Source organism: Nerophis lumbriciformis, linkage group LG10 (assembly GCF_033978685.3).
Source record: "Nerophis lumbriciformis linkage group LG10, RoL_Nlum_v2.1, whole genome shotgun sequence".
Lineage (NCBI taxonomy): Eukaryota > Metazoa > Chordata > Actinopteri > Syngnathiformes > Syngnathidae > Nerophis > Nerophis lumbriciformis.
In genome coordinates this window covers 13,424,621-13,435,777 of record NC_084557.2, presented here as the reverse complement: position 1 = coordinate 13,435,777, position 11,157 = coordinate 13,424,621, and the positions used below count along the sequence as shown (strand labels likewise).

The following is an 11,157-nucleotide window of genomic DNA, read 5'->3' as shown; positions in this document are numbered from 1 at the left end:
AACCAAGAACCGATTAAGTAGTCTTCTTGGACAACCTGGACAGTCCAGTTGTGAACAATTCATTAGAGGCTTAATTGGTTCTTTCTCATGACTAGATAGGACAGCTCGAGTTTTTCAATAAGAACCGATGAAGTAGTCTTCTAAGACAACCTGGACAGTCCAGTTGTGAATGACTCATTAGAGCATGGGTGTCAAACTCTGGCCCGCGGGCCAAATTTGGCCCGCCGTGTAATTTCACTTGGCCCTTGAGGTGATATCGAATTAACACTAAAGCTGGCCCGCCGATCCGCCCAGGAGTCTTCCAAACGCCAGCTAGCCCAACGAGTGCTGGCCCAGTCACATAACATGTGCGGCTTCTGCACGCACACACATTAGAATGCAACGCATACTTCATCAACAGCGATACAGGTTACACTGAGGGTAGCCGAATAAAAAACTTTAACACTTTTAGAAATATACGCCACACTGTGAATCCACACCAAACCAGAACCCTTTGCAGCACTAACTCTTTCGGGACGCTACAAGGTGTGTGTGTGGGGGGGGTTTGGTGGTAGCGGGGGTGTATTTTGTAGCGTCCCGGAAGAGTAAGTGCTGCAAAGGATTCTGGGTATTTGTTCTGTTGTGTTTATGTTGTGTTACGGTGCGGATGTTCTCCCGAAATGTGTTTGTCATTCTTGTTTGGTGTGGATTCACGGTGTGGCGTATATTTCTAACAGTGTTAAAGTTTTTTATACTGGCACCCTCAGTGTGACCTGTATCGCTGCTGATGAAGTTTGCGTTGCATTCGCTCGTGTGTGCGTACAGAAGCCGCACATATCTTGTGACTGGGTCTGAACAATGTTAGAATGGATGAAAAGCGAACGTAGAGTACATTAAAGGTTAATTTGTTCAAACTTGGCCCGCAGTTTTAAATTTTAGCCCACTCTGTATTTGAGTTTGACACCCCTGCATTAGAGGCTTCATCGGTTCTTTCTCATGACTAGATAGGACAGCTTGAGTTCTTCAGCAAGAACCAATGAAATAGTCTTTTAAGGCAACCTGGACAATCCAGTAGTGATCAATTCATTAGAGGCTTCATCGGTTCTTTCTCATTACTAGATAGGACAGCTCGAGTTTTAAACAAGAACTGATGAAACAGTTTTTTAAGACAACCTGGACAGTCCAATTGTGAACAATTCATTAGAGGCTTCATCGGTTCTTTCTCATGACGAGATAGGACAGCTCAAGTTTTTCAGGAAGAACCCATGAAATAGTCTTCCAAGACAACCTGGACAGTCCAGCATTGATCGATTCATTAGAGGCTTCATCGGTTCTTTCTCATGACTAGATAGGACAGCTTGAGTTCTTCAGCAAGAACCAATGAAATAGTCTTTTAAGGCAACCTGGACAATCCAGTAGTGATCAATTCATTAGAGGCTTCATCGGTTCTTTCTCATGATTAGATAGGACAGCTCGAGTTTTTCGGCAAGAACCGATGAAATAGTCTTCTAACACAACCTGGACAGTCCGGTTGTGAACGATTCATTAGAGGCTTCATCGGTTCTTTCTCATGACTAGATAGGACAGCTCGAGTTGACACTTTATATATTTTTTTTCTTCTTTTTTTTTTGTTGAGCGCCTTTCAACAACTTCATGGAACCTTCTGGAGCAAGGGGTCTCAAACGTTTTCTCTCCAAGTACCACCGTAATGCCCCACATTAACATGCAGTAGCGTAGCAGGCCTAAGTATTCATTAAAAACAAGGCAGAGGTTTAATTTAATATAGCCGTAACACAGTTTGAACAGTTACACCATGTTTGAACATTTAATTGATTCATTGGTGTACCACTAGAGGGCGCCCCCGCGCACCACTCATCACCTCCACCTGAACCCAGCTGTCCTTGCTGACATTATTATCTGCATGTTCCCAGTATGTAAGAGCAGAGTGCAGGCCTGACATGGAATGGTGCACATAGTCTGCGTGCCGTCCCCCGTGACACTAGCACATAATGTCAGCAGCTGTGTGGTCATGTGTCAGGGAGGCCGTGACACTCACTTCCCTGCATCACCAAGGGAGGGCGCTAGCACCAAGATGGTGTCAGTGACAGTGTGTCGTGTAAACTAGATTATTGTTGTTGGAATAATACATTGATTTTATTGCAAGCGTAAGAATAAGTTGGCACCTACTCGTCTAAGTTTGGATTTCAAAATAAGGCGACGTTTCTGAACAGTAAAGAACCAACAGACGAGTTGCATTATTTGAGTTTTACTGAGATTCAAAGATGGTCTGTTTTTGTCAAACCATCTTCTTTATTTGTTCATTTCTTCAGTTATGTGTATTAGCTTCCGTTTTGTTCTCTCCTGAACAAAACACTCTTGTATCCTCTGCAAATAATACCAAGTCTTCCCTAACTTTGCCAATGTCATTTTATACAGTTTGGACAATTTTGGTCCCAGTATTGATCCCTGTGGTACACCAAGGGATATATTTAGCATTGTACAAACCCCATTTCCATATGAGTTGGGAAATTGTGTTAGATGTAAATATAAACGGAATACAATGATTTGCAAATCATTTTCAACCCATATTCAGTTAAATATGCTACAAAGACAACATATTTGATGTTCAAACTGATAAACTTTTTTTTTTTGCAAATAATCATTAACTTTAGAATTTGATGCCAGCAACACGTGACAAAGAAGTTGGGAAAGGTGGCAATAAATACTGATAAAGTTGAGGAATGCTCATCAAACACTTATTTGGAACATCCCACAGGTGTGCAGGCTAATTGGGAACAGGTGGGTGCCATGATTGGGTATAAAAACAGCTTCCCAAAAAATGCTCAGTTTTTCACAAGAAAGGATGGGGCAAGGTACACCCCTTTGTCCACAACTGCGTGAGCAAATAGTCAAACAGTTTAAGAACAACGTTTCTCAAAGTGCAATTGCAATAAATTTAGGGATTTCAACATCTACGGTCCATAATATCATCAAAAGGTTCAGAGAATCTGGAGAAATCACTCCACGTAAGCGGCATGGCCGGAAACCAACATTTGCTGGTCCGCCTGCAGTCCAGACCTGTCTCCCATTGAAAATGTGAAGCGTAAAATACGACAGCGGAGACCCCGGACTGTTGGACTGAAGCTCTACATAAAACAAGAATAGGAAAGAAATCCACTTTCAAAGCTTCAACAATTATTTTCCTCAGTTCCCAATCGTTCATTGAGTGTTGTTAAAAGAAAAGATGATGTAACACAGTGGTGAACATGCCCTTTCCCAACTACTTTGGCACGTGTTGCAGCCATGAAATTCTAAGTTAATTATTATTTGCAAAAAAAAAAAAAAGTTTATGAGTTAGAACATCAAATATGTTGTCTTTGTAGTGCATTCAATTGAATATGGGTTGAAAAGGATTTGCAAATCATTGTATTCCGTTTATATTTACATCTAACACAATTTCCCAACTCATATGGAAACAAGGGTTTGTAGTATGGACCGGTTTGGGTATAGTATCCAATAGCAAGTAGTTACAGGGGCAGTATTGGTCGTACCAATTCTGATACTTAAAAATGTCAAGATGCTTAAATTATTACATATTGATCCCATTTATAATCAGACACAAACACATCATGGGATGTAATATCAATATTAACCTCTTAAAGCCTAACCTGTTTGTTTACATGCTTGTTTTATTTATCTTTGCTATTTGGGCTTATTGGACCCTAATTAGAATAAAAACTAAGAATCATCTTTTGATATGATGTACTTAGTCCATAAGTACACAAATGTGGACTTCATGTGTAGTGACATGCTAATTGTTATTTTTACACTTTTTTCCCCAAATTCCATTGTATGTTATACTCTTCTGACACCACCAGATGGCAGTATAAGTGTCCACATAAGCGGCCATAAGACCCCAATTCAGTAGTGTACACAATTTTGGAAATAAGAGCTAAAAGGTGCTGTCCACGCATGTGGCCAACTAAGCCTTTAGAGGTAATGATTTCCATATTAATTCCCCTTTATGTAAAATAAAGTCTATAGTGCAAAATAAAAGCTCTTATTTCTCGAGTTTGTAAACTTAGATGCAAAAATAAGAGTTTGTGATGATGAAAAATATCGCTCTAATCACTGTAGTATGGACCTTCACCTGATATTGGTATCAATAGTCGCTATTTGTATCAGTCTGCCCACTCTCCACATTCAACAGCTCTAGCTTAGCAGTTTCTCTTGTGTAGTGGAGCATGTTTAGCTAGTCCTCCAGTGATAATACTACATGTAAGGAATAGTTTATTTGCTGCCATGGAGACGAGGATTAGTGATTAAAAGCTGCACTGTGGAAGGACATTAGCCGCTAGTTTGCTAGCTAGGATGCTATGTGCATTTATATCCATCCATCCATTTTCTACCGCTTGTCCCTTTCGGGGTTGCGGGGGGTGCTGGAGCCTATCTCAGCTGCATTCGGGCGGAAGGCGGGGTCCACATATCACGCAACATATTTCACAACACGCTCAAATTCAATACTTCTTTATGGCTCTCAATGTTAGCAGTGCTTGACTTATTTTTACACTTAAAAGACACCAGCTTGCACAGCACAGTGAAAATGACACACAAAGAACTAAAGTTGATCCATTTGACATTTTATTGCTGACAGAACGTTGTGAACGTAAAATGAACAATATCCTGCCATGGCTGCATGCGTCATTGACAAAATATATATGTAGATCTTTCTGGCCTTGGGAGTGTGAAATTGGCACTTTAAAAACATGAATCTAATAGGACATTTGCTTAAAAACATGAATCTAACAGGACATTTGGTTGCAAGAGGAGCTAAAAAAAAAAAGCGTGGTTAATAATGAAATGTTGATTTATTTGAGACTAGTGGTAATAAAAGGAAAGGAGTAGCAAAGAACATTGTTCAAATAACTTAGCACGTCGTCTATACAAATAATTTATCTTTTTCACAAAAATAGCCCTTATCCATTGCACCTACAGCAGATGCTACAGGCCAATAATTAAAAACATTTGTTTCTTCTTGACATAAAAGTATCATAAATAAAAACATATGTACAAAAGTCTATAAAATACACAGGCACTTAACTGATTGTGCAACTCATCGATGTTTCCTTTTGCCCAAGTAGAATCGGAGCAGAAAAAAACATGCTCTAATAAAACCATAAACAGTGCAGAAGCATATTTCTAGCCTACATCAGTGTTGACTTTCTTTGCTTGCTGAAGTCCAAGATTGTCAAAGGAGTGCAATGATGTGAGAAAATGAAGGTGTGTTACAGATGTTGTGTACTGGGATTCTTCTTCCTAATGAAGATGGCACGTTCAAGGCATGACATTAAACCTGAGCTATGAAGACAGATAACAGTAAAAGCCGCTCTGCAGTGTCAGCAGGAAACCTGGCCAGGCGGCAGCAGAACATACAGTAATACAGCTGGATATTTGTGGTCAACACTAGCGACTGGAAGAGAAGGCATCTCCAGGTTTAACTCAGCAAACTGTTAGGGTTGTCTTACAGGATGTTTCAACTCTCACCCGAGCAGTTTGTGCTCAAGACAAGATAGGACAGCTTTATAACAAGTCATTGATAAAGCAAAAGAGATGTCTTTAACCAACCTAACTAGATAGACCCAGAGAAACCTTCATTTAACTTCAAAAAGCACAGTGAAAGTCCATATAATGTGTACAATGGGTCCCAATAGGCTGCATCGGTTCATGCTCAAGACAAGATAGGACAGCTTCAGCCTTGAGCATGTAGTGATGAACCCTGGTCAGACATGTGAAACATCTTATAAGACAACCTAAACGGTCCATAAGTGATCAAGTCATCAGAGGCTTCATTGGTTCTTTCTCATGACTAGATAGGACAGCTCGAGTTTTAAACAAGAACTGATTAAATAGTCTTCTAAGATAACCTGGACAGTCCAGTTGTGAACGATTCATTAGAGGCTTCATCGGTTCTTTCTCATGACTAGATAGGACAGCTCGGGTTTTTCAGCAAGAACCGATGAAATAATCTTCTAAGACAACCTGGACAGTCCAGTAGTGATAAATTCATTGGAGGCTTAATTGTGTTTTTCTCATGACTAGACAGGACAGCTCGAGTTTTAAACAAGAACCGATGAAATAGTCTTCTAAGACAACATGGACAGTCCAGTTGTGAACAATTCAATAGAAGCTTCATCGGTTCTTTCTCATGACTAGATAGGACAGCTCGAGCTTTAAACAAGAACCGATTAAATAGTCTTCTAAGACAACATGGACAGTCCAGTTGTGAACGATTCATTAGAGGCGTCATCGGGTCTTTCTCATGACTAGATAGGACATCTCGAGTTTTTCGGTAAGAACCGATGAAATAGTCTTCTAAGGCCACCTGGACAGTCCAGTTGTAAACGATTCAATAGAAGCTTCATCGGTTCTTTCTCATGACTAGATAGGACAGCTCGAGTTTTAAACAAGAACCGATGAAATAGTCTTCTAAGACAACATGGACAGTCCAGTTGTGAACAATTCAATAGAAGCTTCATCGGTTCTTTCTCATGACTAGATAGGACAGCTCGAGCTTTAAACAAGAACCGATTAAATAGTCTTCTAAGACAACATGGACAGTCCAGTTGTGAACGATTCATTAGAGGCGTCATCGGGTCTTTCTCATGACTAGATAGGACATCTCCAGTTTTTCGGTAAGAACCGATGAAATAGTCTTCTAGGACAACCTGGACAGTCCAGTTATGAACGATTAATTAGAGGCTTCATCGGTTCTTTCTCATGACGAGATAGGACATCGAGTTTTTCGGTAAGAACCGATGAAATAGTCTTCTAGGACAACCTGGCCAGTCCAGTTATGAACGATTAATTAGAGGCTTCATCGGTTCTTTCTCATGACGAGATAGGACAGCTCGAGTTTTAAACAAGAACCGATTAAATAGTCTTCTAAGACAAACTGGACAGTCCAGTAGTGATCAATTAATTAGAGGCTTCATCAGTTCTTTCTCATGACTAGATAGGACAGCTTGAGTTTTAAACAAGAACCGATGAAATAGTCTTCTAAGACAAACTGGACAGTCCAGTAGTGATCAATTAATTAGAGGCTTCATCAGTTCTTTCTCATGACTGAATAGGACAGCTCGGGTTTTTCAAAAAGAGCCGATGAAATAGTCTTCTAAGACAACCTGGACAGTCCAGTTTGTGAATGATTCAATAGAAGCTTCATCGGTTCTTTCTCATGACTAGATAGGACAGCTCGAGTTTTTCAGCAAGAACTGATGAAATAGTCTTCTAAGACAACCTGATTCAATGCCCTGACCTGAAAGACTGTAAAGTGTTAGTCCTGGAGTGTTCCCTTACTTGGCTGTGAAGGAAGGTGATGAGGGGTCGTAGTACCAAACTAAAAGCATGTAAATACCCTGCAAGTAGTTATGTGCACTAGCATAATTACCGGTAGCAGGGTAAACAGGTGTAATTGATGTAGCTGCACGTTGCTGATGATATGTTCACTTTTTACCTCCACTGCCTCGTATTGGCACACTTGATAAGGTGCTGTTTAGAAAGAATGCAATAAAATGGAGCAAGGCCTCCTGGGATACCAAATGATCCGTTAGTGCATTGTTGACCTCCTCTCCACCCAAAGGGAAACTGATTATTCCACAATCTTCTCAATGGGTTTCCCGTCCAAGTCTCGGCCTTTGAGGTCCTTTTGGTCAAAGACGACGTGAGTGGCAAAATAGATGCCGACGACGCCCAAGATGGCGGAGCAGGCCATGTACGCCGTGACAGACTGTGCCAATTGAGCGATGGCGCCCATAAAAAGGGTGGGGATAACCTGAGCGAGGAGGAAGGTGCTGTCTAAAATGGCAAAGTCCAAGCCCACGCCACGGTTTTCGTATCCCAACTCCGGCTGGTCCTGTTCTGTGATTCCGTTCTGACTGAGGGAAGCGGAGTAGTAAGTGTCCTGGCTGTAGAAGGAAGCGCCAGCGGCGTTTGTTAGTCCCTCTTCTGCAGCCGCCAAATAGTCTCGCTTGGTTATGTTTTTGATGCCGTTTTTATGCACGTGTTTGGTTTTCCTTTTTGGCATGAACACCTGCAATTGGAGAAGACAAGCTTCAGCTGGCATCCCCACAGTCCTTCCCGACTAACCCTGATGGTGCGGACTGCTCACCTTCTTCTCTTTGTGGTAGAGGCAGGTGAGGGTGTAGGGTAAGGTCTGCAGGGTGGCGTAGGCGTAGCCGGTGAGGGCGGCCATGATCGTGACCAGCACCACGCTTTTGGAAAGGCAGATGACCAGAGCGGAGGCGGTGAAGCTCACCATGCCGCTCAAGTACACCCGGCGAGACCCGAAGTGGGCAACCATGCGACTCATGACCATGGAGAAGAAGGTTGAGGTAGCGCACTGCAGGAACAAGCCCAGACTTCCCATGCGGACGCCTGAAAGAAGGAATTTGAGTTAGCGTTTGTTTGGTTTTGTATTGTGTAGTTCAATCATCCATCCATCCATCCATCCATCCATCTTCCTCCGCTTATCCGAGGTTGGGTCGCGGGGGCAGCAGCCTAAGCAGGGAAGCCCAGACTTTCCTCTCCCCAGCCACTTCGTCCAGCTCCTCCCGGGGGATCCCGAGGCGTTCCCAGGCCAGCCGGGAGACATAGTCTTCCCAACGTGTCCTGGGTCTTCCCCGTGGCCTCCTACCGGTTGGACGTGCCCTAAACACCTCCCGAGGGAGGCGTTTGGGTGGCATCCTGACCAGATGTCCGAACCACCTCATCTGGCTCCTCTCGATGTGGAGGAGCAGTGGCTTTACTTTGAGCTCCCCACGGATGGCAGAGCTTCTCACCCTATCTCTAAGGGAGAGCCCCGCCACCCGGCGGAGGAAACTCATTTCGGCCGCCTGTACCCGTGATCTTGTCCTTTCGGTCATGACCATAGGTAAGGATGGGAACGTAGATCGACCGGTAAATTGAGAGCTTTGCCTTCCGGCTCAGCTCCTTCTTCACCACAACGGATCGATACAGCAACCGCATTACTGAAGATGCCGCACCGATCCGCCTGTCGATCTCACGATCCACTTTTCCCTCACTCGTGAACAAGACTCCTAGGTACTTGAACTCCTCCACTTGGGGCAGGGTCTCCTCCCCAACCCGGAGATGGCACTCCACCCTTTTCCGGGCGAGAACCATGGACTCTGACTTGGAGGTGCTGATTCTCATCCCAGTCGCTTCACACTCGGCTGCGAACCGATCCAGTGAGAGCTGAAGATCCTGGCCAGATGAAGCCATCAGGACCACATCATCTGCAAAAAGCAGAGACCTAATCCTGCAGCCACCAAACCTAGGCGCAGTCAAGGCGTTGAGGGGATCCGGTTTGGTAGTTCAATCAATCAATGTTTATTTATATAGCTCTAAATCACAAGTGTCTCAAAGGGCTGCATAAGCCACAACGACATCCTCGGTACAGAGGTATTTATATGGTAATTAATATTCTGTGACTGTAAATTGTTTGCTTGTTGATGCTTTTATTTGTTTCTATATTGTGTAGTTATAATGATATGCTTTTACTTGTAATTGTAGTGAGTTTGTGGACCCCAGGAAGACTAGTGGGTTGTTGTGGCAACTAGCTAATGAGGATCCTTAAAGGGGAACATTATCACAATTTCAGAATGGTTAAAACCATTAAAAATCAGTTCCCAGTGGCTTATTATATTTTTCGAAGTTTTTTTCAAAATTTTACTCATCACGCATATCCCTAAAGCTTCAAAGTGCCTGATTTTAACCACCCGTCCATTTTCCTGTGACGTCACACAGTGATGCCAACACAAACAAACATGGCGGAAAGAACAGCAAGTTTATAGCGACATTAGCTCGGATTCAGGCTCGGATTTCAGCGGTTTAAGCGATTCAACAGATTACGCATGTATTGAAACGGATGGTTGTAGTGTGGAGGCAGGTAGCGAAAACGAAATTGAAGAAGAAACTGAAGCTATTGAGCCATATCGGTTTGAACCGTATGCAAGCGAAACCGACGAAAACGACACGACAGCCAGCGACACGGGAGAAAGCGAGGACGAATTTGGCGATCGCCTTCTAACCAACGATTGGTATGTGTTTGTTTGGCATTAAAGGAAACTAACAACTATGAACTAGGTTTACAGCATATGAAATACATTTGGCAACAACATGCACTTTGAGAGTGCAGACAGCCCAGTTTTAATCAATTAATATATTCTGTAGACATACCCTCATCCGCTCTTTTTTCCTGAAAGCTGATCTGTCCAGTCCAGTTGGAAATGCATCTGCTTTGAGTGTCGCAGGATATCCACACATTCTTGCCATCTCTGTCGTAGCATAGCTTTCGTCGGTAAAGTGTGCGGAACAAACGTCCAATTTCTTGCCACTTTCGCATCTTTGGGCCACTGGTGCAACTTGAATCCGTCCCTGTTCGTGTTGTTACACCCTCCGACAACACACAGACGAGGCATGATGTCTCCAAGGTACGGAAAACAGTCGAAAAAACGGAAAATAACAGAGCTGATTTGACTCGGTGTTTGTAATGTGTTTGAGAAAATGGCGGATTGCTTCCCGATGTGACGTCACGTTTCGAGAGCGAATAATAGAAAGGCGTTTAATTCGCCAAAATTCACCCATTTAGAGTTCGGAAATCGGTTAAAAAAATATATGGTCTTTTTTCTGCAACATCAAGGTATATATTGACGCTTACATAGGTCTGGTGATAATGTTCCCCTTTAACGACTTCTACCAGCAGCTGCAGAGAGACTCTGAGCTGGGGTTGGTCCTTAGAGTTTTGACGGCAGGTATGGCGCGAGATTCTGTTGAAATAAAAAATGTTTCTCGCCTTCCTGTCGGTCATTTTTTCTTAATAATGATCTGGCAGCAGCCAGCGTCATCTCACAAAACCCTCGGGTGCCAGGAATGTCAATCAAGTGACGAAAGTGAAGTTTGATGATCGCTCATTTTTAGGTCTATTTTTTTAATGCCTGGCTGGCGATGGACTGACACACCCTCCGTGGTAATGGGCACCCCTGATGTAAACAAAGCTTAGCGGACAGACTTTGGCTAAAATGACAGTTCAATATATTTTCCACACAACTTCATCTCACACTTCTTAGCAAGGTAACAAGGTAACTATCTTACGGAGTGGAGATCGCATCCTCCAGATGT

The 11,157-nt window shown here is 42.9% G+C and overlaps 1 protein-coding gene across 2 annotated transcripts in view; it reads right to left on the bottom strand.

The window, feature by feature from the left end:
* Positions 1–4,594: 4,594 nt before the first annotated feature.
* The window catches only part of LOC133612630 (solute carrier family 45 member 3), an 81,360-nt gene continuing 74,797 nt past the window's right edge, over positions 4,595–11,157 (bottom strand). Inside the window, exons 5-7 of one of the 2 annotated variants that reach the window (XR_012050632.1) lie at positions 8,147–8,412; positions 6,818–8,068; positions 4,595–6,704 (exon numbers count right to left, since the gene is read on the bottom strand). Coding sequence is in view for 1 of the 2 variants with exons in the window: in XM_061970225.2 (XP_061826209.1) it covers positions 7,628–8,068; positions 8,147–8,412 (707 nt within the window). In the remaining variant the exon portion in view is untranslated. Of the gene's footprint in view, positions 8,069–8,146; positions 8,413–11,157 lie in introns of both variants that reach the window. The other variant, XM_061970225.2, reaches the window with a different exon arrangement.